Consider the following 27,067-nt stretch of genomic DNA (forward strand, 5'->3'; position numbering starts at 1 on the left):
TGTACAAGGCGGGTTAACCAAACGGTAATCTAATTGTTTAGACTAGAGCTCTAGAGTCGTTGGTGTGGGTGTTTGGGGGCGAATATTACACAATGATTGCATCAAGATCTTGTACTGTCGCAAATAGTTCATTTAAGAAACTCAGGTTACTGTCAAGGAAGGGTTTTGGGCAGAGAGGTGCGACTAAGATGGCGGCAATACAAATGGAATTCAGCTCGCAGATTATGGTAAGTACTTACTAACCTGCCCACAAACAAGTGATCAAATTCAAAGTCTCATAAAATAGTCAATAAGTCAATAAGTCATATTTAACAATTATAATAATACCTATATTAACAAAAAGAAGTATCCATGTTAACACAGATTACTAAACAGCACTGACTGAGCAAACGTCATGTACTTGTAATTTGTATTTCAACTTTCAATTATTGTAATATTTGTTAATAATACTTTTTTAAATTTGTAAATAAAATATTATTGTTCAATATTTATTAATATAACAAAATAAGAATTTTTCAAACACCACTCAATGAAGTTTTTCTCTGGTGCACTACTACAACTTAACTTAACCAGCAGATAACAGAGTATGGTGTTGGGTGTTTTACTTTGGTTGCAATAATACGTATACATTATAGGTCATAGCTCTCTGTAATCTATTCTACAGTCGGTAGGAAGGAGGGTTACCATTAATCCATTAATCGCAACTATTTTACTGGAGGGGGTGGGGGGAGGTGGGGGCAGGGTCGAGTTTTTAAAAACACTTAAAAACAAATCCTATCATGTGTTTAATATGTGATTTTGAGTTTTGAATGAATTTTGTTTATTGTATCTAGGTCGTTGGTCTTGGCAACCACTCCATGCCTAACACAAGACACAGCGTTGGCATGGCAGCAGTCGACAGACTTTGCAGACATCTCAAGGCTTCATGGAGTAAAGATGGAGACTGCCAGGGGGATGTTGCCATAGCAACATTGGATAGCTGTCAGAGGTTCATTTTGTTGAAGCCACGCCTTCTCATGAATATTAATGGAAGGAGTGTCATTAAAGCAGGTACTAATATAAATATATTAATTGAAGGCATTGGTCATTTCCATTAATTAATCAATCAGTCAACATGATATTTCCTATAGCGATTTTAAGATTACAAAAAAACCCATTAAGAAACTCAAAAAATTATTAAATGTCAAACACCAACAAATGTTAACTCTTTAATTATCATCTTTCCCTATATTTTAATTTCACAGCAAGGAAGTACAAAGTGGCCTCTTCGGATATTTATCTCGTTCATGATGATCTGGATCGTGCATTCGGGAAACTCAGTATCAAGGAAGGAGGGAGTGCAGGGTAAGATATCTATCCAATTTCATCTTTGAGAGGACAAGGCCATTTTCATTTTGCAAAGGGCGCGTCGAATGGACAATTTTAAAGTCTTTTGACTGAGCACCAAGGCAAAGACCAGGGCAATGAAATTCATTGCGCCAGTGGCCTCCTGAGCATTTTGCCAGGCAAAACCAGCGAAGGATGTTAGATCAGACGAGAATTATTTTAAAGTTTTTGAAATTTTGTAACAATTTATGTTTTATAATTAAGTGTGTTTTCTTTTCCTCAACAGTGGACACAATGGTGTGAAATCCTCAATAACTGCATTAGGAACAGAGGTAAGTGCAAAGTAACACAGTTGTATAAAGAGTAAGGTTTTCATTGTTTTTGCCTGTCATGATTGAGTAGAATGTTTCATTAGAACTTAACAATTTCTTCATAGATGTGCCCTTTACAAGGAAGAAACGCCCTGGTTCACGTATCTTTCCAAAAAGGAAGCGAAGACTAATGAGATTCATTCAGGAATATCTTGAACCTGATAAAATTTGCTTTTTAGTAGTTTGATGCACCTTATACACAAATTGCCAAATAAGTTTACTTGTACTAAGTTTATTAATTTTGATTTTTACCCATACACCGATGTGGGTTAGCACTGTATACTCAGTACTTTCCCGAGTCCTGTGAAAAAATATCACAGGCATGTTACTCGGGTGGGATTCGAACCTACGACCCTTGCAATTCTAGACTACCGAGGTTGCCCGGTAGCTAGAGGCAGTTTGAATCCTATGTTTTGGCAGCGGGTACCGCAACGGTCTTAGAGATGTTAAATTTGCATCGGGGATAAGTTTCTGCTAGCTTTGGGTTGAGACCATAACACCTTCTATCCTCGTTTCTTTTTCAGATCATGCCAAGACTAAGGATAGGTATCGGCCGTCCCACCAACCAGAATGCCGTCATTGACTACGTCCTGGGTGGATTCAGTCTGTCTGAGAAGGAGCGCCTACCACACATCCTGGAAGAATCAACCATGAAAATACTCAATCATGTTAAAAAAAGGACAGACAAAACGTGAGACACAGTGATGGAGATGAATGCTGAAATATATTAGCTGGTGACCAGACAGAAGACCTGTTTGTCATCTGTTGATGTGCCTCTGTGATGAACACAGAGAGAGAACCGGTTTACCATCCATCAAGGAATTAAATTGTGACTAGTTTACTGGTTGCCTTTCTAGTTGAATAAAGGTGGACAACTGGTTGACTACTGGTTGACTACTGGTTGACTACTGGTTGACTACTGGTTGACTACTGGTTGACTACTGGTTGTTCTGGTTGAATTTATTCCACCAATGTCTCTCAACAAAACATCTGGTCGCAAGATGTTGACAAAGTTCCTCATACCAAGTAGTTGGTGCTACAATGATCTCAAAATGACACTTGTAAAGACAGACGTGTAGTATTTTTCCTGATTTCAGGATTTCCTCAAAATCTTCTTGAGCCTTCAAATTTCTTGAAAGATGTGAAGCAAATAAGAAAGGAAGAAAGAAATAGTCCACGTTGTATGTAAACCTGTAGTTTTGGTGATGTGTTGTCTGTAAACCTCCTAAATTCAGGGTCTGGAATAAGGGGGGTACCAGGCCACCAATCGATTCTCAGGAATCGTCAAATTTTAGTCAAGGAAAGAAAAAGAGGCATAAAAGCTGCATTGCTGAGTTCAAAACAAAAAACAGAAATCTTGCATTTTGTTTAGATGACAGTATTGGAATCACCCAAAGCAAAAGGCAGGAGAAGTGAAAGCATGAGAAATTAATTGGGCAATGACTTTAGAAGTTCAATTTTGAAAAGAGAATTTACTTTATAATCCGAAACATTTGCCTATGATAAATCATTATCAGACAGTAAACAATATATTATTGCAACAAGGCACAATAATGTTTATTTATTATGAGAAAAGTAAGTGTGTTGTCTGCTGTTTTTTTTAAATAAATGATGAATATCAAATGAATATTTTAAAGTTTGTCTCTTGTGTTGGGGTTTCGGCTTCTTGGCTTCAATGATTGTTCTTTGTGTTATTTGTTTTGGGGTAACGGTCTTCAGTGATGCAACCAGAAGGGTTGCTATATTTATTTTTTTCTTTCAACAAACCTTGTTTCAAGTAGGCCTACACCTTAATTTTGAGTTAATGTTTTTTTTTTAAAGAATCTTGGCAATGATAAAGGTTGGAGGCTCCATTGATGCAAAGATCATTTTAAAGTGAGAAGAATCAAGTGATCAAGCAATTTTAGTGCCAAGCAAAGAGTGAATATTGCAAGGGATTTGAACAATAGAGCTGCATTACTATTGATAAAATAATATTTTGTAAAAGTGTGGGGGAGGGGGTGGAATACCTTGGAGCCGAATCTGAAAAGCAAACTTTGCTTTGCCAATAGAGGGCGCTATATATAAATAAACAATATCAAAATAATTGGTAGAAAGTGGGTCTTGCTGTCTGTTGAGAGCATGTAATGTAGTCAAGATTGTTCCCATTCTTAATTCTATTTCGGTAACTTCAGTTTTTACAGGGTGAGTACACGTTTTTGAAAAAGGTATGCTTGTTTTTCTGTGACTTTTCCTGCGTCCACAGTCGAGGTCTGGAGAGAGTTTTGAGCCCATCGATTTCCCCATCATGTTTGGATCGTATGTGATTCACTGCCAATATGATTATCGTGCAGCGATCTGTTCCTGCTGCATGACCATGCGGGCGCCAGAAGTTACTTTCAAGTTTCATCGTAAAAGAAAAAAAGAAAAAAACGGATAATTTGTGACTATAGGACCCTTCTAAAAAAAATTCACATAGCCCCAATACCACTGGTAAGTAATGTGTAATGTCATGTTAAAACTCTATGATGTTTTGCAGTCTTAAAAAATACATTTTTTTATACTATTATTGATTAATCAATTGAACTATAAATTTGATGCCGTTTCTCATTAATAGTAACAGCTTGACTCCATCATGCTTTTGGGTTAGTTGTAATCGTCAGGATGATGGGGTTACGATTTTCACAGCTAGGCCTCTTTGTTGGGTTGCTATTGACAATGTGATAGTCATAACCTTTGATCTCTGGATGGATTGTTTTCTGTTAACAGCAGTTATGAATATAATAATTCATGAAAACACTTTCATCACTGTAAAAGTCTCACAAATCTATGACAAAACCTTCTAAATATATTTATTAGTGTTCAAACTGTTTAATCTTTAGTGAAACAGCTGACAAGAGTGCTTCCTCCTGGACAGACAGAAACAAAAAATGCCTCGATCCAACAAAAAGAAATATAAATCTCAACCACCAAGTCACCATGCTCGCCCAAAGCAGCCTGTCAAGCCAGTCGCTGCCTATAGCCCGAGAGTCCAGAGTGAAGTCCAAGCTCTATTTGAGAAGAAGTTTGCCTTTATTAAGCCAGACAGGGGGCTGGTGTGGGCCTTGCCATTAGCGGAAACACTCTTCACTGCACCTGTTGTGAAGGTGTGTATAGATCAAGGTTCTAGGACAATGAGGTGGGGTAGGGGTACTCCTAGAACTATGTTGTTCGTTCCGATATTGTCTCCGTTCATGGAGACGATAGCGGAACAAACATTATAGTTCTAGGAGTAGAGTAGGGGGTCCGCAGTACTGCCTTGTAACTTTGATTCAAAGTCGGAGAATAACTGTAAAAACAATTTAGACAAAACAATAGACCGATCCATTCGGCTCCGCCCACGACGCACGTGTGAGAAAGAACACGTGAGCCTCTCCAATGCCTTTCTGCACAATCTGCCGTGCACGCCAAGCATACGCGCACGCATGTCGGACCTTGGTGTTGGACCTTCGTTGCGTTGTGATTGGTCAATACGCAATGGGGCGGAGCTTAATGGATCGGTCTATTGCAAATAAAGACCTGGAATTATATGGCATGTATATAGGGTTGTGAATATTGTACTGCATACTAATTCTAAAAAGGTTTGAAACCTAACAAGATTCTGGTCAAATCAGAACAGGGGATGTTCTTTAGTTGTAAATACTTAAAGAATTATTTATCAAAACATTTTATCTCAGGACTGGGATCCCATCTTAACTGGTTACAAAGCGGAGTTGAACGACCTGAAGTGCAAACTGTCAGACAAGGAGATCCGAGCCTGGCACCAGCACACCTCGTTCACACATCGGTCAGCCCTCGTCATTCCTCATCTGCGTTGCAATGTATGGGCAGAGCTCTGCACACAGGTTAGTCCTTGAAAACAGAGACGTTGAATTAATCCCCAGCACACACGGCAACTGTCTTGGTGCCCTTTGAAAGGTTTCAAATTTACATTTTCATCATAGAAGTGCCCCTTTCAAGAGGGCAATCGATATGCTCCTTCAAGAATGAAAGATGATGCCTGACACATCATTTCATGATGAGTTGAAGTTAGAACTCGGAGTGTGTTGGAAGGGGGATCTCAACAATTGTATTCACTTTCAGTTTCTGCTAACCTGGAAGATACAATTAACCAGTTTCCTAAACCTGTCCGATTTCTAGAAACATGTATATTTGCTGTTTTGGATATCAAGAAGAAAGCTAGGAGGTCTTGCAAAAGTCACCTGCCCCCACCCTTATATACATATATAAATTTTGTTCTTATAAAGCGTGTACTTTATTACTCCTGCATACTGAGAACTTTCCTCAAACTTTCTCCACTCTCCTACAACCCCATGCTGCTTATATCCATCTTCAAGATACTTTATCCCTTTTCTAAAACTTTGACGCAGGCGTGGTGTAAGTTCTATGAGATTCTGTCATCGTACGACATCATCCAACGTGGGCTCTACGCCAAGGAAGCTAAGCCATTCACATCAGTACATCTATGTGAGGCACCAGGGGCATTCGTTACCAGCTTGAATCATTTCATGAAGAGGCATGGTAGACTTAGGAACCTCACGTGGAACTGGACTGCCACAACACTCAATCCGTATTATGAAGGTAACTTTACTGGGACACAGCTGCCTACTCAATCTGATTCGGCCAAAACTTTCCTGATAACAAACTTTCCAATCTACTGCTAACACTGCCAGACACACCAGGGCAAACCCGTTCTCTTCTCACATGACTCTTTCAATGGACCTAAGGCTGTTACATCATGTTTGAAGGAAACAGAAATAACTTAACAAAACAGCAAACAGCAATTTAAGCTATTGAAGACACCTTATAATATTGAAGTCTCATATAGCGCACGTATCTACCAACAAGGTACTCAAGGCGCCTTAGTACATACATTTATACAGAAAGAGAGGTTATTGAAAGTTATGAATTCTGAGCCCCCATTATGTAGCACCTGACAAAGTGCTACAGCGCATTGAGCAGCCACAGCCAGGATAAGTGCACTGGGTTCTTTTACATGGGTTACACAACACATGGGACCAACCGCTTTATGTCCCATCCAAAGGACGAAGCAATGGTTAAGTGTCTTGCTTAAGGACACAAGTGTCACGGCTGGGGATTCGAACCCACACTCTGCTGATCAGAAACACCAGAGTTTGAATTCGGTGCTCTTAACCGCTGGGCCATGACACTTCCACCTTTTAGTTTGCAAAATCTTTCATTCCTATAGGAAACAGTACAGATGCAATGATTGCTGACGATCGCTTCATCCTGCAAACACAAGACCGATGGTTCTTCGGAGACGACAACACCGGTGACTTGATGAACCCTGACAATCTGACGTCATTGAGAGAACGGCTCAAGACCAAATCAGTCCAACTGGTAATATTAGATTTGTGGATTGGACACTTTAGTGTTTTATTTCATTTCAATTATTCTGGTTGTGTAGCCAAGTACTCAAGGGGAGAAAATAAGAAGATAAGGAAGGAATTTTTAGTTTTAGGTGTGGGAGGAAAAAAAACAACGAATTATTCCAAGGAAAACCCTTACATGCTGTGTGTGGACTTACACATGTCACAATGCTAGAAGAAGTAAGATCCATTTGAACAAACTTAAACTTTCAGATTTAAAAGCCATCAATTTATTTTCTGTATGATCTTCATAACTAGTCCCGCCTCTTTACAGGTAACAGCCGATGGGAGCATCAACTGCCAGAATGACCCTGCCGAGCAGGAGATTGTCGTCTCCCAGCTCCATTACTGTGAAGTCATAACGGCAATGACGCTTTTAGCAGCGGGTGGGACCTTCGTTTTGAAGATGTTTACTCTGTATGAGCACCAGACTGCGTGTTTGATGTATCTACTCAACTGTACATTCCAACAGGTAGGGATTCAGAATTTATTTTCTTTGAAGACTTGGGAGCTTTGTTTTTGGCAAACAAAAAGATACAGGTATATAATGCTCCTATTCACTGCTGTTCCCATTTTGAGGCTCTACAAACAAACAGCTGACTGTTTCTTCAATTTGTTCTAGGTTCATGTTTGTAAACCAGCTACAAGTAAATCTGGAAATTCTGAGGTATACGTTGTGTGTCTCGGTTTCCTTGGGCAGCAAAGTGTAGAGACATACATGCCAAGGTTACTCAGTAAATTTGGTAAGTTATAATAAATATTTTTTATGTTTGAAAAACAAAATTATTCATTGAATTAGTTTGTAAATTTGTTCATGTTTTGGGGAAATGTGGTTGAATGGCTGCTGAACTTGAGTGATAAGTGCGTCATTGTTCTATCAAAACGCCAACAAGAGATATTAAACAATTTTTGGGTGGCGTGATCAGCTGCCTGTCAAACCCTTGATGCTGCACTACCAAAGCCTTGTAATGCAAATTTTTTTTGAGGGATGTTAGTGCAGAATATCTGTGGTAAGCAGAGGTGGTAAGCACCGCTGGAGGACAACCAAGAGGGAACTTTTTTATTGTAGCAAGCGCCATGAGCACCTTCTTTGTGGATACCTGCACTATAGAAGGCGTCATTATTATTATTATTATGAAATTGGGACTTGGTTGTCACACTTTTCTTGCATCTGTAGTTTTCCTAACTGTAAGTTGTGAATGCTTGACTCATGAATGGCTAAATGTACTAAACACATCTGAACCAAACCAAGGGTAAGAAATTAGGGTTTAGAAGCTCTTGAAAATAAAGTTTTAGAAGTTCTCCAAAGTAAAGTTTTAGAAGTTCACCAAAGTAAAATTTGTGCCTCCAAATATTTTTCCAGGTCCTGCTGAATCCTTTCAAGCTCTCTTCGCACCATCCGATATCCCATTCTCATTTCTCTCCCAGCTTCGCAATTGCACGTCCATCTTCAAGGATTACCAAATGAAGACCATCGCGCAAAACATTTCACTCTACCCAACGATGTCTGATGAAGAGCGCCACCACTTGACCCAAGTCAGAGAATGTTGCTGTCAAGTGTACGTAGAGCGTTACGCGGTGCATAGCATCAGGAAACAGGAGAAGATTTGTTCAGATATGTCCAAGGTATGAGGAGAGAATAGTTTTTTGACGGCATATCAACAAAGCAGAAAACCAAATCAAAAATCAGACCAACAACAGACCCCTGGAGGCTCCTTGCTGGTTCCCTGGGCCATGGTTTGGGTTTCTTTTGCCGAGTCGTTAGAGTGTAGGTACCTAAAGAAAAGTCTGGCATTTGGTGTTTTTCTAGTTGGTTCCCATCACCCAGATGCAACTGTGTAGTTGTGATTGGGGTAATGATTGTTATTGTAAATGAATATTCACTGGGTCATGGGTTTGAAACCCACTCGAGAAAATACTTGTGGATTATTTGTTCACTTGCCCCGGGAAAGTACTGAGTATACAGTGCTGTGAAATCTTTCTGTTTTTAGGGTAAGAACACCAGAGCAGCCGTGGGTATGTTCAGCAAGACTTCCACCAAGAGACTTCATGGTACATTCTTCGAGAGACATCAACAGGAGAGCGGACACTGGATTCAACGACTCAGCTTTGAGTATGACCAGCTCTCCATCATGGAGCCGGGGTCAAAGGTCATCACCCAGACAATCCAGGTAGGCTGCCGTAATGAAGATAAACTTGAGGAGACAGTTGAAAACAATCTCTTGTGCTTCAAAGTAGTTTGAAGAAAAACCGTGACTGCTTGAAAGATCATGTTGTGTCACTGCAAAGTTATTGACCAATTAGGGAGACCCCCATTGTTTGGACTAAATTGCTCAGTTAGAATAGCACCAGCACGTTAGGTCAAAGGTTCACATCCTACTCTGGTAAGTTTATAGCAGGCTAGTGGAGACCACTAGAAACTCAATCCGCAGCAGTGAAGTTAATACCAAAAGACTCCACAATCCACTATGCAAAAGTAGTAATCACAGCCGCTTTCCTACCTTCCGTCCAGGTACTAGTTAACGAGCAGGACAATTCTTTTCAGTATTCTCCCAAAATCCAAAATCTACTCTGCGGCAGTAGAATAGTTATAGCAAGACAAGTTCATAGAAACAAATCTACAAATCTACAAAAATGCTGTTACTGCTAACTGAACAATTCATACATTCACCCCAATCACAATTGTAACTTTGACAACAATTTTCAAGACAATGCCATTTTCTTGAATAAAAACTTAGAATATCGAGGAGTTAATGCCAGGTGAGGTGTCTACATGGAGAGTGATAGTTGGTAAGAAGCTGACGTCAATCCAAAGCTCATCATTCTGTCTGGCCGAGTCACTGGATGACTGGAACTTAGCATGCACAAACTCACAGGTCAGTTTACTGATACTTAAATTTGTACAGCACAAGCGTCGCAAGTAATTATAATTTTTAAACGTAAATTGTGTACCACAAGTTAGAGTTGATGATAAACACATACAAGTTAGAGTTGATGATGAGTAAATACATGCACTAATGAAGAGTACTACTCATGAGTACCTTTTCAATGACAGAACAAAACTAAATTTATGAGTACCAGAACGAGTACTTACACAGTTCATTGAGTAGTTCTACCGTTATAAACCATTTTAATAACAATGAAAGTACTTATTTTCTTCTAATATGCCAATGATTGAGTAGTACTACTATTGATGAGTAGCATTTCAATGACATAATGCAACTTCTCAATAGACCCTGTATCACAGTGTGGCCATCTTGATTTTACTCCATTCCAACGTATCAATGTAACCAAACTGAGGCTGGACGAAATAATAGTCTGGTGCCATGCGCACATGTTAGCATTCATTGCTGTCATTGGAAACAAGGAACATGACCAAGATGGTGACAGCGTGATAAACCTCAATATGAGTTTAAGATTGCATACTCACCTTTCTAATCTGCATTCCATTGTATCATCTCTATTTTTGTCCTTCTCTTTCCCAGGTTCAAAGCAATGAGGATGACTCTGAGAAGGAGGTTGTATTGAGACGCGATCAGCAGGCAGCTCTGAATTTCATCCAAGCAGATCGGATGACACTCTCCAGGGTATGGTATGAAGAGGATTGTCACATGTACCTAATGAGGAAATATACAAAAACTGGTTAAACAATCATAGAAGTTAAACACTCTACTGTGATTTGATTGTACAACTTTCAAATTGCATATTGCAGGTCTTAGAAATAGCTGGAGAACACTGAGCTCAATTGTCAAGATGAAAGAGGTTATAAGGCGCAGTAGTAGGCAGGACAAGTACCACCCAACAAATTTAATGATAGTAGGATTTGAAACTTTGCATAGTGGAAGGATAACTAAGAGAGGTTTGCGGTAGCACCATTTGAATATCTCTTTTGAGTAGTGTTGGTTCTGAAAAGAACTGATGGTTAGCGACTCAGTTTGCTCTGATCTTCTTCAATTTGTCCTTTCAAATTTATTGTTAAATTTGAAATCTTCAAATGTTAAACTTTTTCCGTTTCATAAACAGATTTCGAGAGGTGAGAGTGGAATGGTTAACTGTCTGTGTTTACTGACTGAGTCACAGGGAGACGTCTTCCTGCAGCATCTCATGAAGACAGAGCAATGGAGCTTCAGTGTAAGTCATTTACATGAAATAATTACAACATGTCTCGATCATCTATTGATAAATGCAAAAACCTTTTTATGAAGTCGTTGCGGTACCTGCTGCTAAAGTATAGGACTCGAACTGCCTGTAGCTACCGGGCAATCTCTCTGGTCCAGTTGGTAGGACACTGCTCTAGAATTGCAAAGGTCGTGGGTTCGAATCCAACCCAAGTAATATCCAGACTGTGATTTTTGTTTAGAGAGCTCAGGTTAGTACTGAGTATACAGTGCTAACACACATCAATGTAAATGGGTAAACCCCCCCCCCCCAAAAAAAAAAAAAAAAAAATTGATATTGATATATTTGTTTCTCTGTACTACAGGATTGTCTTGTTACAATCTCGTCAGCAGACCTCATGGTGCGGATGGTAGAAAGAAGTCGCACTGAACAGCATCATGATGACAACCAAGTGACCCAGTCAGCAATGTCCGTCTCTCCGATCAGTGTCTCACACCTCAGAGATCGGACAGTCTTAAAAAAGTAAGGGATTGTTCGAAATATCTACTTCGCGACAGTAGAGAAGTCTCACAAAAAAATAAAATCTACTTCACATCAGTAGAATATATAGCGAGACAAGTTCTCAAAAGAACATAATCTACCTGGCAAGTAGATATACCATGGTGTTACCGCAAACTAAATATACAGTGATCCATCACCATGCAATGCCTCAAATCCCATAAACTGAAGGATGATATTTTTTGAAAAAATCAATTTCACAAAGTGAAGAAATTTTCCCTGATCCCATTGTGTTTGTGATGTGATTGTGATTCAAACTTGTGATTCACTCTTAGTGTTGATACAATTATACTAAGAGTTTCCTTTTAAAAAGTAATCTTTCATTTTCTTGTCTATTCTATTCTCAGATGTTGCGATGCACTCAGTCATTCCAAAGTAGCGATGGTGTATGCAGACTGTTCCCTTGGTGCTAAAGCATCACTGTACCATGGGAAACCAGGTCTTGCCGAGTTGGATGCCAAACTCCAGTTTCTTGCCTGTACCATTTTAGCAATTCATGTAAGTTGAAACCTCAACAGCTAAATAAATGTTTCCGTAAGGGCTTTCCAAGGTTTCCCAAAAAGTGATGACCGATTTTAGGAGGGTTTCCCAAAGGCTCCCAAAGGAATCTCAAAGTTTTCGTAAGAGTTCTGAAAGCTTTTCCGAAAGGGTTCTTAAAGGGTTCTCATAAAATTCATAAAGATTTTCCAAATTATAGCGATCTTGTTGTTTTCCAAAATCGTTTTCCCTTTGGGTTCTCAAAGCTTTTCCCAAAAAGTTCCAATAACATATTTGTATATTTTTGTGTTTTTTTTCCTTGCAGGCTCTTTCTGTAGGAGGCACACTGATGCTCCGTATTCCAAGCATCTTAACTAGACTGAGCGCTGGGTTACTCTATGTCATCCATAAGACATTCCAAAAGGTAATGTTAGTGATCATGTTCTTCAATGTTGAAAATATGTCTGGTATCCTGACTTGAATCCTGATCATGATGTACTTTCAGGTCAGGTTTATGCTGTTGTAAATGATAAATTTGTTGGTCTGTTGATCATCCTCTTGGACATTTCATTCTCCATTCAATACTATAATTCAGACCACTCCAGGCCCAAGGTTTGATTATGTTGGGCCAAGGACTGATGGAAACTTAACATGGAATTAAACGGCCAAAAAAATTTTAAAGAGCTGCTTAAGCACAACAAAATTACGCTCACAAGAACAAAGTTACCAGCGAAAAAAAAACATGTCACGTACACTATCTGTAACCAGTGTTCTGTTTATTTTTGCTTTGTAGAAATTTTTTTTGCAATATTTTCTACTGCTCGGATGTATTATGTTGGATTACAAATGAAGTCTCGGGCAAATTATAAGGAATGTTTTTTTGTTCCAGGTTACCCTGATTGCCGCTGGTGGTCTCATCAAATCTTCCAAGTCACCTAGCATCATCATTCTTGCCCAAGGGTTCATGGGAGCTCATCCTGCACTGATTAAGGTAATGTATTTAATAATTTATATGAAATATCTTTGTGGCAGGAATAACTGGTGCCCAAGTGATGAGAATAGTTTCCAAATTTGTTTTTAACAAACTCGGTTAAAAAATGCAGTCCTCGATACAACAGAGTCAAGCACAACAGCAGTTGGATTTTGACAGTTTGGGTGGGGGGGGGGGGGTCGATGGATAGGGTTACAGGTTGCCTTCTATTCAGCCTTTTGGTGAACAGTAAATAAACATAATTCTTACCTTGCACTGTCTTGTATCTCAAAGTGAACATTGGGGAAAGGCAGGCTGGCCTCTCGGGCCTGGGTAATCACTCAAGCTTCATATAGAAACGCCTGAAGGGGTCAAAGATAAGAATTTGATAAATAAAATTGTCCAGAAATTGTGAGATTCAACAGCACCTTTTAAATTGTCTTTATTAATTATATGAAATAACCTGTTACGCGGTTCGAATCAGTAGAGTGCACCTTTAAGCTATGCAGAAATGGAAGGGTTAGAGCAAGAGTTTATCTTGTAGTTTTTTTCTGATATCAAAACAAATTTTCTTTGGTATAACTATTGTTTTTATAATTTTTATTCCAGCATCTTTGGACAGTATATTCATCCATGCTGGATGTCAACAACACTTCGGATGTTCTGCAGATTTTACCTCAGTCCAGACTTTGTGGTATGTAAACGTCTTGACTCGAAACCACTTCTCCCCTAATTCTCAAAGTTTCAAAATTGTATTGATTCGCTTGGGAAAGCAGGCTCATGTTGGAACAATCTTCATTTAGTACAAAGGACTTTTATTTCTCAAGTTACAAGAAAATCATCCTCTTAGAACTGTTTAAAAAATATCTTACGCTTTGGCGGGTTTCCCTAACACTGGTGATTCCACAGAACTGAGTTTCTATTTTGCTGTGTTGTACTTTGATTCTTTTAGATTCTAAAATTCACTGATTTTGTTGTTGCTATGATTGCAGAAAAGGAGTTCAATAACGCCCTGTCGACTTTTAATGGAAACTTCCTTGAGGCAGTAACCAGTTCTCTTATAAAGTTAGAGCTTAAGAGACAAGATACCAGCAGCGTTTCTGAAGGACCAAGGTGATCGGTAAGAACCAGTATGAACCAGTATGAACCAGTATGAACCAGTATGAACCAGTATGAACCAGTATGAACCAGTATGGACTAGAAGGGGGCCTGTATGGATCAGTATAGACCAAGAAGGGCCAAGATGGACTGGTACAGAATCCAATGGATCAACATCAAACAATATGGACCAATAAGTACCAATGTTGACCAGTATGGACAAGTATGGACCTACATGGGCCAGTATAGACCATTTTTTTCCAGCATGGACATGATGTACCAGAACATACCAGTGGACCAGTATTGACTAGTTTGGACCGGTTTGGACCAGTATGGACCACAATGGACCAGTATCATCTGCATAAAAATAATTTATTTTAAGCAAAAGCTTTCCTGGTGTATAAAGTCAGTACTGGTAGTGATTGAAATATTAGCAGCTGATATACGTCATCTATGAAAGATAAATAAATAAAGACCAAAAAAAAACAGATGTTTTTTTTTTTTTTTTTTTTTAACCACTGGTTTTCTGTTCTTGTTGGTCTTTACTTTTTTAGTTTTGATTGATTTTTAGTTGAAACGCTTAGATATTGCCACGACCTTTCAAGTTATTTTGTGTGTGTACAAAAAATTTGGTTAATAAAATCCAAAAAGAGCGTCACTTCTGGGAAAAAGTTAAAAAGCATTAAAAGTCAAAGACGCCTGAAACATCAGTGATGATGTCAGTGAGATGTGACGTCTTAAACATTCTATGGTTAGAACACCTTTTGCTGAAAGAAGAGCTTTCAAGTAATGCCCTGCTAATAAAGAAGAGCTTTTAAACAATACCTTACTGTTGTATTGTTTAAAAGCTCTTATTTCAGCAAAAATACCCAGTTTTTAGTTTTTGCAGGTTTTGACACCGATGTGATATATATATATATGTTTATTATCTACATCTATTCATTTTCACCCACTCCTGGTGTTTTTACTGTGTTTATATACATGCTTTCAGAACAAATATTACAATATCACGTTTATTATTAATCTTTATTTCGATTAAAGAGTTTTTTAGTGCAATTTAAAGGCAGAATAAAAGTGGCAGTTGAACTTTTTGCAGTTAAATAATGTGTCATCCTTACATTAGTTTACTCTTCAAGACAAAATTCACGTAATGCAAATAACAAACATAAATTACCTAAAAAACATGAACTACTGTTAGACTTGCTCACATCAACCCAACTACCCTAAATCTGCAATGTGCATCCGTCGGTCAATTATTGTTCACTACTTGGTTGTATTGACTGCCATGTCTAAGGAACACTATACTTCAAAACAGGACATGTATTCATTAAAGGCGGTGGACACTATTGGAAACTACTCAAAATAATTTTTAGCATAAAAACTTACTTGGTTACAAGCAATGGAGAGCTGTTGATAGTATAAAACATTGTGAGAAACGGCTCCCTCTGAAGTAACGTAGTTTTCGAGAAAGGAAGTCACACAACTTTGTGTGACAAGGGTGTTTTTTTTTTCATCTTGCAACTCTGACGACCAATCAAGCTCAAATTTTCACAGGTTTGTTGTTTTATGCATTTGTGGAGATACACCAAGTGAGAAGACTGGTCTTTGACAATTACAAATAGTGTCCACTGTCTTAAAGTACTTTGATGTATTGATTGTGATGTCTAAGGAACAATATACTTCAAACAGGACATGTATTCATTAAAGCCATTGGACCCTTTCGGTTCAGAAAAAAATAAATAAAAGTTCACAGATTTACAAATAACTTACAGGGTTTACAGAAGGCAATGGTGAAATACTTCTCTTGAAATATTATTGCATGAAATGCTTTACTTTTTGAGAAAACAGCAAAACAATATAAATTCTCGTTACTTTAAACACATGTCATGACACGGCGAAACGCGCGGAAACAAGGGTGGGTTTTTCCGTTGTTTTCTCCCGACTCCGATGACCGATTGAGCCTAAATTTTCACAGGTTTGTTATTTGATATAGAAGTTGTGGTACACAAAGTGTGGGCCTTGGACAACACTGTTTACCGAAAGGGTCCAATGGCTTTAACAAAGCTAGTAGGCCTACTTGGGGATCAGATTTTACAGCAACATGAAACGCAGCAGACATGGTGAATATGGGCAAAAGAGTGGAAAGTTAGTTTAATTGATCGGAACTCAAATCCACTAAGCCTCGATGTTGAAATAAGAATGAAGAATGTACATGCGGCGTGGCACTTTATGGAGAATCAAAACAAAAGAAGACAAAAACAATGGAAAACAAAAGGACTCCATTAGCGGAATTATCAAGACCGGAGATGCAATCCAGTGAGCCTCAATGCGGAATTAACGAATTATAAGGAGAATGTACTTAACATTCCACCTTGCATTGATCGATGATGCTGAATGTATAAATAGAGCCTCTTGCTCATTTTCGGTAGGCTACCTAACTTTCTTAATGTATGTAACAAAATCAAAACAAATCTGTCACTCTTTTTGAGTGAAATCGGAACGAACTTCCCAAGTTTCTCTGAATGAGTTGAAAGTACCCGCTCTCACTCCAAAAAGAGTTGTCCGCCATATGGCACTTTGAAAATTTGTATTGAGGACAAAACAAGTGGTCACTCTTTCACGTTAAGTGAGTTCCAAACCAAAAGACAAAACAAAAATTGAAAACAAAAGAACTCCATATATAGGGGAACTCTAAAGACCGGGGTGCTCAGCAAGAAAATGTGTGTACAGTTTATGGGAAAAGTGCAGGGACAAAGGAAAGAAGAAAATTATGCTCCACAAGGATACATTTTTTGACATTGAGTAGGTGGAGATTATTAACTTGTCAAGCAAGTCTCAACATGTCAATCTGTATAGACATAGCCCCATCATGCAACGGTATAGAGACATTATTCTTCGATCCTGATGATGCAAATAATTAATTTCGTTATAGATACGAGGAAACAATTATGTCAACATTGTTTGTGGCACGTTCCCGCGGCGTTCGCGCTGGGTAAAATTATTGCTAAATTAATGTGTGCACATTATTTTATTACGTGGACATTAATTACCGTTCCTATGACAACTCACTAAGTGCGTATATATAATATGGACATGTATAATATGGACATTTTATTGTGACATCTCACTCATTAACTAAATTTGAGTTTTGTATATTTTATTTTGTTTTGCAGTATAAAAAAAATCAAGATATGTTACGCTTGTGTTTCCATTTATCTTAAATGAATTTAAATTTCCTTTCCACCACCATAGGCCTGCCTTAAATTGATTTACGAAATCAAATTAAACATATCCGCTGTGCACCACGTGCATTATTGATGGTGTTTTGTTTGTCTCCTTCTTTAATGGGTAACTCGCTGCACCTCTCAAGTACTTGGTGGATATTAAGATGGACCAAGTTTTTAAATGGAGTGCAGGTACTCCCTGTAAATCCCTCGCTTGCTTCTTGTCTAGTATTTTTGTATACCCTCCAAAATGTCATCGAAAACCTTGTAAGTCTGCAGGCTGACTGTAGATAACCCTCAACCAAGTCACAAATTAGTTATAAATAAAAACAATTGTCAACAAGTATTTATTTTTTATTTTGATAGTTTATCCTTCTCATATCAACGCAAACAAACATGATAAATTCTTGGAGTTTAAGACCTAACCTCGCGGCTTCATGAATACTTCACACCTCAGTGCCGTGGTTTACAAATCCCTATGATTGCTGGGCATTGGGTCATCAATTAAAGAGCACTTTTAAGAAGAGAATCTGCTTATAAAGAGTATCATTCTGAAGTCCCGAATCTCATTTCTGCTTTGTGTTTCTTTGTTTTGCTGTCCTCTTTATTTTACAATATTCCTATTGCCAGTCCCAGCGATCTTGTTGTAAGGAGATCGAGTCGACTGGATACTGTAAACCCTCAAAATATGCCTACTGACAAAAATATAAACAGCTAGTCTGCCAAAATGGTTGTTGAACTTTTTAATTTATGTTTTAATGCCTAATATGTGCAGACCTTCAGAAGAGCAAAGTTTGCTTTAAAAATATGTAGAAATATTTTTATGATAGGCCCAATTGAGAGCAAACAACTTGTTCTCCTTGACTTAGGCAACAACAACATTAACCTCGCGTGGGTTAAAGTCAAAGTTTTTAAATTTCAAATGTTAAATTTAATTAAAAGTTTAAATTTATTTCAAATTTATGTAAAATTGTTGTAACTCAGCCTTTGTGCTGCGAGAACAGTTTTTTAATAAACCATTTTATCTATCTATCTATCTATCTATCTATCTAAAAACTTATTTAATCTAGATCCAGAAACACCATAGTAACCTTTCTGTAAGACGTTTCTAGTTGTTTTCCCTTACGGGAGCTGAACTACTTCATCCCCAGAATGAATGAGAAGTCTGATATAGCTTGAAAGAAGTTTTTCATAGTCTTTGAGAATTGATATTATTATAGCGAAGTCAATTGGGATGAACAAATAACTGGTTGTTGCCATTGGATGATAGGGACCAATTTAAGGGCCAATTTTCATCATTCCCTAACACGACTATGTCAACAGACCGTGATTAGGGATCAACACAATTAAATGTCAGCAATTAAAGGGAAAGTTCGTCTCCGATTTATATTAATATATCATAAATCAACTAAATTCAATCCTCTATTTTCAATACACACCTTAAGCCAATCTTTGAGAGAAGCGTGTAATAATGCGATGTATTCGTAAAATCTGGAACAATTTTTTTCACAAATTGGGGGAGAAAATGTCAACAATTTTTTGAAAATCCTGTTTTGATAGCCATTGTTGGACTATTATGCTAATAAAAATAACTGAGTGAAATCAAGGAAAATTTGTTATAGAAATTAACCTGTTATTTCGATTGTGGCAATCGATACAAAAGGTAATTGTGCTCAATTTATATGAGGACAGCAACGTAAGAAGTAGTTATCAGTGAGCTTTCAGATTGAAACTTTAATCATGAGAAAATCACACTTTTTCCTGACAACAAAGAGAGTGGCGTTTGACTGCAATCAAGTCCAATAAAGTGTGTAATTTGTCAAACACAGCCCAAACGGTCAAGTTGGATTACTAAAGAGACCGTCAATTCTGTCAATAAAAGTGACGTCTACAAGGGGCAAGTATGTGATTTTTCTTAATTAAGAAATTTTCCCTCCATTGGTTTATGAACCTGCTGATGATGGAACAAACTGAAGTTCAAACATATCAAGTGCACATCCGTCACACTCTAAGAGTTCATCTCACACTAATGGTAAATTGTCAGACAGTTTACAGGCAACCATCTCCAAAAATAGAATCGTAAGATAAGTGTTCCTGTATCATGCTTGGTTGCCTCCGAGTTGCCTGCAAAGTTGCCTTGCCGCGTGACCTCAGAGTCCGGGTCAATTTCCTGACCCGGGGGGTTTGAATGCGTGTTTCCTGCTAAAAGACGTCTGAAGTAATGCTACAGGAATTTTAAATTTTTGTCATACTGACAATTGTTTTCTATGGAATCAACTAATTCTAAACAGGCCTATATAATTAGATAATTACAATAATTAAACAATCAAATGGAAAAAAATATTGACTGAAAGTTCCCGTTTCGCAGTCAATGTTTATACGGTCTTTATTTCCACCAATGCCGTGCATGTTTATTAGTTTGCAAAATCCGTACCAGTTTTTGTTCAATACCCTTTTGTCCCAAATTGAACTTCAACAAGCCTAGAGTTATCAAAATAAGACTTTAAAATTATAAAACCTTGATTTTACTGAGCTGGAGACTTGAAGCATGCGCTTACCCCCGGCTTACCATATAAATATTTCAAATTGCATTGTTCAGTCGAGCGTGCGATCAAAGGCCTACATTTTTTAGAAACCGGGCAAAATAATCGAATCTTTGCTCAAGTCAGGGGAGTACTGTAGGTCTTTGCCTCATAATCGAAAATGCAATTTTAGAGTATCTTGTACAAACCTAATCGATCAAGGCGAAATATACGGCAAGATTCACCAAACTGGAAAAGGCTAGATTTTCCAGTTAAAGGCAGTGGACACTATTGGTAATTACTCAAAATAATTATCATCATGAAACATTTCTTGGTTACGAGTAATGGGTAGAGGTTGATATAATAAAACATTGTGAGAAACGGCTCCCTCTGAAGTGACGTAGTTTTCTCCAAGAATAGAATCGTAAGATAAGTGTTCCTGTATCATGCTTGGTTGCCTCCGAGTTGCCTGCAAAGTTGCCTTGCCGCGTGACCTCAGAGTCCGGGTCAATTTCCTGACCCGGGGGTTTTGAATGCGTGTTTCCTGCTAAAAGACGTCTGAATTTTAAATTTTGGTCATACTGAAATTGTTTTCTATGGAATCAACTCATTCTAAACAGGCCTATATAATTAGATAATTACAATAATTAAACAATCAAATGGAAAAAATATTGACTGAAAGTTCCCGTTTCGCAGTCGATGTTTATTCGGTCATTATTTCCACCAATGCCGTGCATGTTTATTAGTTTGCAAAATCCGTACCAGTTTTTGTTCAATACCCTTTTGTCCCAAATTGAACTTCAACAAGCCTAGAGTTATCAAAATAAGACTTTAAAATTATAAAACCTTGATTTTACTGAGCTGGAGACTTGAAGCATGCGCTTACCCCGGCTTACCATATAAATCTTTCAAATTGCATTGTTCAGTCGAGCGTGCGATCAAAGGCCTACATTTTTTAGAAACCGGGCAAAATAATCGAATCTTTGCTCAAGTCAGGGGAGTACTGTAGGTCTTTGCCTCATAATCGAAAATGCAATTTTAGAGTATCTTGTACAAACCTAATCGATCAAGGCGAAATATACGGCAAGATTCACCAAACTGAAAAAGGCTAGATTTTCCAGTTAAAGGCAGTGGACACTATTGGTAATTACTCAAAATAATTATCATCATGAAACATTTCTTGGTTACGAGTAATGGGTAGAGGTTGATATAATAAAACATTGTGAGAAACGGCTCCCTCTGAAGTGACGTAGTTTTCGAGAAAGAAGTAATTTTCCACGAATTTGATTTCGAGACCTCAATTCGAGTTTGAGGTCTCGAAATCAAGCATCAGAAAGCACACAACTTCATGTAACAAGGGTGTTTTTACTTTCATTATTATCTCGCAACTTCGACGACCGATTGAGCTCAAATGTTCACAGGTTTGCTATTTTATGCATATGTTGAGATACACCAAGTGAGAAGACTGGTCTTTGACAATTACCAATAGTGTCCACAGTCTTTAAGAATGACCAATCTCCAACAAACTCAATCTATGCATTTTTTTTATCATAGCACTAGTTGGTGACACTGCTCTAGAATTGCACTGGGTCGTGGATCGAATCCCACTCGAGTTATCTTGTGATTTGTTCACAGAACTCGGGAAAGTATACCGAGTATAACAGTGATAACACAAAATGGTGTGTATAATGGCTAAAACCAAAATGAATATTTTTAATCCCTGATGCAAATTAAATAAAAAGCACTTGTTTGATTAACCAAATCTCAGGGCGGTTTGCTCACGTCACTTCTTTGTTCAGCATGGCAACAGAGCAAATACTTCGGACTAAACAGAGTGACTGACATCACTGCCAGCGAGTAATTTAAATTATCCGTTATTTACAGTTAAAAAACTGACTTGATTACGCTTTTAAACTCCTCCCCTCGTTGCTAATTTTGAAGACAAAAAAATAGAGATGCCCCAGGATTTGCCTATTATACACACGCTAAACGTTATCGAAGAGAGAGAGTGGGAGGAAGTGTTTAACTCAGTATTATGCTAATGAGATTTGTGACCAATCAGGAGGGGCGTAAGACTGCATAAAAGATGATTTGTGTCCGTGGACTCAAGTCGTGAACGTAGGATGCAATTCTTTCGGTAAGTGGTGACGCTATATACGACAGCTGGACCAGTCACCGGGTGCAGATTCCTCCGTCGACATCGACTCATCCGCACCGTTTGATTTCCCCGTCCTCCGTGGTACAGTAGGCCTACGTCGTGTGGAGGGTTCGCTGAGAGCACCGCCTGTCTCCTCCTTCGCAACAAGAGCACTACGAGCAGAAGTACATATCGGAACCCAATCAAAGTGAAGCAGCAGTTATTTTGACGAATATGATGCACCTTTGAAACTATCAGCACTGACTCTTGTAATAACCGGCGACAATTTGTAAAGTATTAAAAAAAACTCCTCTGTTTCAGTCCCATTGAATAACTTCATCTGGGACACACAAAAAACAGTAATCCAGTTTCACTTCGATACCTAAACATAATAGTATATAAAACGACCAGGCAAATTAGATAAACGAACTGATGCAGGTACAACTCGGTGGACAAAAGCATTGATAGTCTCCACCACGCAAAGCCTAATCAAGAAAATTTGTGACTAATTTTCACTTTCACGTAGGGCCTACACTCTGATGGAGTCGTCCACTGTTTCAAGTGTTTTGGTAGCTGTAAAACCACCAAACAATTCTGATGATAGCAAAGACACTGCACACTATGTGTCTGTCACATTGAGTCTATTTGGGATAATTGGCAATGCATTCGTCTGCCTGGTCATGCTGCGATACCCAAAAGTCTTCAAATCTCCGACCAACAAGCTCATCATCCATCAATCCATCTTGGATTTCCTGTCGGCACTTGTATTTCTCCTCCGTCAGGTTCTGGCTGCATCGTGGCTGCCGAACAGCATCCCCGGCTCCTTGTATTGCAAGCTCTGGTGGTCAGACTGGCCTCAGTACAGCATGTTTGTATCGTCCACATACAATCTAGTCGCCATATCACTGGAGCGTTATTTTGCAACATGCAAGCCAGTCAGTCACCGTGACCTCTTTTCAAGCCGTCGACTCAAGTTCATGATGGCCTCCACCTGGGTGTGTGGCTGGGTGACTCAAGCCCACCTCGTCCTCGTTACATTTCAACTTAACGACTCGACGTGTGACTTATCCTGGTCCAGCCCTGCCTTGCAGGCTTTTGGAGGAGTCTGTCTCTTCGGAGTGGAACTCGTCTTTCCTCTCTCAGTCATCATCTTCGCCTACACGAAGATCATCTTTGAGCTTCACACGCGCTCCCGAGCCAGAGTGGACGATGTGAACCAAGATGCTCGGAATATGTTGTCCAAAGCAAACCGAAATGTCACTAATACTTTACTCGTAGTGGCTATATTCTTTGCCGTATGCTGGATACCAACCGAAGTCAACTACCTGCTATTCAATCTTGGTGTGAACGTAAGCTTCGTTGATAACTCAGTGAACATTATCGTTGCAGCTGTTGTGGCAGTAAACTTTTTCATCAACCCTGTCATCTACTGCTTCACGTACGAGCGGTTCCAGAAACAAGTCCGGAAAATGGTGTGCCGTGGCTGCCTTCGCCTGCATGGCCACCCGTGGCAAGATCGCGTGGAACCGGCCACCACAGTTGCATCAACAACAGAAACTATGGAACATAATCACACCACACACTCTGGGCATCCGTAATAGCAATTTATCATGCTGCATCCATCTTGGTCATGTTCCTCGTATCGAATAACAATTATGCATACTAATAATCATCTTGCAATTAGGAACCAGGGGCCAATTTCATAGAGATGCTTAAGCAAAAAATTTGCTTAAACACGATAATAGCTCGCTTATTTTACACATTTTACTGGCCCAAATTTCATGCCATGTTCATTGCTTGTGACTAGTATTTAGCTGTTGTTTACTTAGCATAACAATTTAGTGGAGTCTTGGCCGGTAATCTGATTTTACTAAGCAAGTATTTTTTTGCTTAAGCCAAATTCTGTGCTAAAGCAGCTTTATGAAATTGGGCCCAGACTAGTTTGTTCTTTCAGCCTCGGTTTGGTAGTATTGATACCAATGGGAGAAATTCAAGATGGCTGCACCGTGATAAAGGTCTATTGCTCAAACAGAAATATCTTGGTGGTGATATTTACGAGTTTTGCCACTCAATACAGTTGGAGAAAACCAGACAGAAAGCGCACAATGTAAAGGATTTATAACTGCAAAAAACTGCACCATGCATGCCTACATTTTAATCATGATTTTCTTGTATATTAATTCTCGAGTTTACTTTGAGATACTTTCTTGTATATCATAATGCTGCACAAAGCTTTTCCAAAGGTATGTTTAAAGACAATGGACACTATTGGTAATTGTCAAAGACCAGTCTTCTCACTTGGTGTATCTCAACATATGCATAAAATAACAAACCTGTGAAAATTTGATCTTGATTGGTCGTCGGAGTTGCGAGATAACTATGAAAGCAAAAAACACCCTTGTCACACGTAGTTGTATGCTCTCATATATGCTTGATTTCGAGACCTATATACTTGAGGTCTCGAAATCAAATTCGTTGAAAACTAAGTCACTTCAGAGGGAGCCGTTTCTCACAATGTCTACCAACCCCTCCCCATTAGCCGTTAATAGCAAGTGAGGTTTTATGCTGATATAATAATAATAATAATAGTACCAATAGTGTCCACTGCCTTTAATATTCAAATAATTATAAACACAAAAGACCAATGATATTTTTAGTAGATCTATCGATCATGGGGTATTTTTCACATTAATAGTCTGTGATGCACAGTCAAGAAGGTAAACATAATTATAAACGATTTATGATGCAACACTTAGATCAACATTTCATTATAATGCACAAATTAATGTAAGAAAAACGTAAATAAACAATTAAGTCACCAAGCAAAAAAAAATTAATGAGTACAAAAAAATTTGCTTAAGCACGATAATAGCTCGCTTATTGTACACATTTTACTGGCCCAAATTTCATGCCATGTACATTGCTTGTGACTAGTATTTAGCTGTTGTTTACTTAGCATAACAATTGAGTGGAGTCTTGGCCGGTAATCTGATTTTACTAAGCAAGTATTTTTTTGCTTAAGCCAAATTCTGTGCTTAAGCAGCTTTATGAAATTGGGCCCAGACTAGTTTGTTCTTTCAGCCTCGGTTTGGTAGTATTGATACCAATGGGAGAAATTCAAGATGGCTGCACCGTGATAAAGGTCTATTGCTCAAACAGAAATATCTTGGTGGTGATATTTACGAGTTTTGCCACTCAGTTGGAGAAAACCAGACAGAAAGCGCACAATGTAAAGGATTTATAACTGCAAAAAACTGCACCATGCATGCCTACATTTTAATCATGATTTTCCTGTATATTAATTCTCGAGTTTACTTTGAGATACTTTCTTGTATATCATAATGCTGCACAAAGCTTTTCCAAAGGTATGTTTAAAGACAATGGACACTATTGGTAATTGTCAAAGACCAGTCTTCTCACTTGGTGTATCTCAACATATGCATAAAATAACAAACCTGTGAAAATTTGATCTTGATTGGTCGTCGGAGTTGCGAGATAACTATGAAAGCAAAAAACACCCTTGTCACACGCAGTTGTATGCTCTCATATTATGCTTGATTTCGAGACCTATATACTTGAGGTCTCGAAATCAAATTCGTTGAAAACTAAGTCACTTCAGAGGGAGCCGTTTCTCACAATGTCTACCAACCCCTCCCCATTACCCGTTAATAGCAAGTGAGGTTTTATGCTTATAATTATTTTGAGTACCAACAGTGTCCACTGCCTTTAATATTCAAATAATTATAAACACAAAAGACCAATGATATTTTTAGTAGATCTATCGATCATGGGGTATTTTTCACATTAATAGTCTGTGATGCACAGTCAAGAAGGTAAACATAATTATAAACGATTTATGATGCAACACTTAGATCAACATTTCATAATAATGCACAAATTAATGTAAGAAAAACGTAAATAAACAATTAAGTCACCAAGCGAAAAAAAATTAATGAGTACAAAATGAAACCAAAATGAAATGGAGGTGTACAAAATTACAAGAAGAAAAAAATAATAAGGCCTAACAATATGTTCCGAGATGAAAGACATGGGGCCAAAGAATGAATACAAAAACGCACTTAAAAAAGGTATAATTATTATGGTGGACCGAGGCCCTATATCAAACTCATCAACCAAATATTGTATATATACGGTACCATAGAAAAAAACGTCGCATAGGCCTAAATCCTTGATTCTTGTCATTATGTAAGCTGGCCAACGGTGATTTTTTTTTAATTCAAGTTCTTTTGCAATGTGATAAAACAAAAAATACACGCCTCCATCTCAAAATTACTGCTGCCGGCTGCACTCAGCATTTTGCACCAGACCTAAATATTACCCATGTCCCCGAACACAACTTGCACAACACGTAAGGCCTAGTAGTAGTCTACGGTAATTTACATGTACGTCAGAAAAGTATCGGCCATCTATCTAGGCTTACTTAGTGGGGCTTTATTGATTTAAAAGACTGAATAGTGAAAACCATTCTGACCCATGATACATACGGTCAAAATACAGGGTTAATTATTCTTCTGAAGAGGTGGTCACGTTCTCTTTGGATCACTTAGGCCAGTACTGAGCCGTTGTTTGGTCACTTGATACGGCAGTGCTTCGTTATAGTACGCGGGTCATAAAAACCAGATGCACGTGCATTTTAACTGCACCCGCTTCGACTCAATTGTACCAAATTTCGTTGAATGTTCGAATCATGTTACTCTCTTTACAAGCACACCCCGACCTATAAACTATTAGGAAGCACAATTTAGCATTGTAAATGTAAAATGAGTTAAGTTTCACTATTCTTACAAAGAATTTAAATGACTTACCGTTTGGCGCATAAACGAGTCCTCCATCTTG

General features: G+C 38.3%; 2 protein-coding genes and 1 long non-coding RNA gene across 3 annotated transcripts; 2 read left to right on the forward strand and 1 right to left on the reverse strand.

Moving 5' to 3' along the window:
* Positions 1-3,315, forward strand: LOC117303058 (probable peptidyl-tRNA hydrolase). The gene is made up of 5 exons (XM_033787111.1): positions 1-227; positions 834-1,050; positions 1,245-1,344; positions 1,613-1,658; positions 2,222-3,315. Exons 1-5 carry the CDS (start codon positions 93-95, stop codon positions 2,390-2,392), a joined length of 669 nt encoding a protein of 222 aa, XP_033643002.1. The 5' UTR covers positions 1-92; the 3' UTR covers positions 2,393-3,315.
* A 480-nt stretch (positions 3,316-3,795) lies between these two features.
* On the forward strand, positions 3,796-15,413 carry LOC117303055 (cap-specific mRNA (nucleoside-2'-O-)-methyltransferase 2-like). The gene is made up of 18 exons (XM_033787109.1): positions 3,796-3,881; positions 4,559-4,822; positions 5,393-5,560; positions 6,086-6,296; positions 6,925-7,076; positions 7,380-7,577; positions 7,728-7,848; positions 8,469-8,731; positions 9,097-9,276; positions 9,844-9,981; positions 10,591-10,692; positions 11,129-11,236; positions 11,589-11,746; positions 12,130-12,280; positions 12,585-12,683; positions 13,149-13,250; positions 13,839-13,923; positions 14,222-15,413. The coding sequence occupies exons 2-18, from the start codon at positions 4,607-4,609 to the stop codon at positions 14,344-14,346; spliced, it is 2,577 nt and encodes an 858-aa protein (XP_033643000.1). The 5' UTR covers positions 3,796-3,881; positions 4,559-4,606; the 3' UTR covers positions 14,347-15,413.
* Positions 10,640-27,067, reverse strand: LOC117303059. Its single transcript, XR_004520484.1, has 3 exons — positions 27,037-27,067; positions 13,500-13,591; positions 10,640-10,722 (listed from the first exon to the last, which is right to left on the reverse strand). It is a non-coding gene; the product is annotated as an uncharacterized LOC117303059 (long non-coding RNA).

This window comes from Asterias rubens, chromosome 19 (genome assembly GCF_902459465.1).
Source record: "Asterias rubens chromosome 19, eAstRub1.3, whole genome shotgun sequence".
In the NCBI taxonomy this organism is placed as follows: domain Eukaryota; kingdom Metazoa; phylum Echinodermata; class Asteroidea; order Forcipulatida; family Asteriidae; genus Asterias; species Asterias rubens.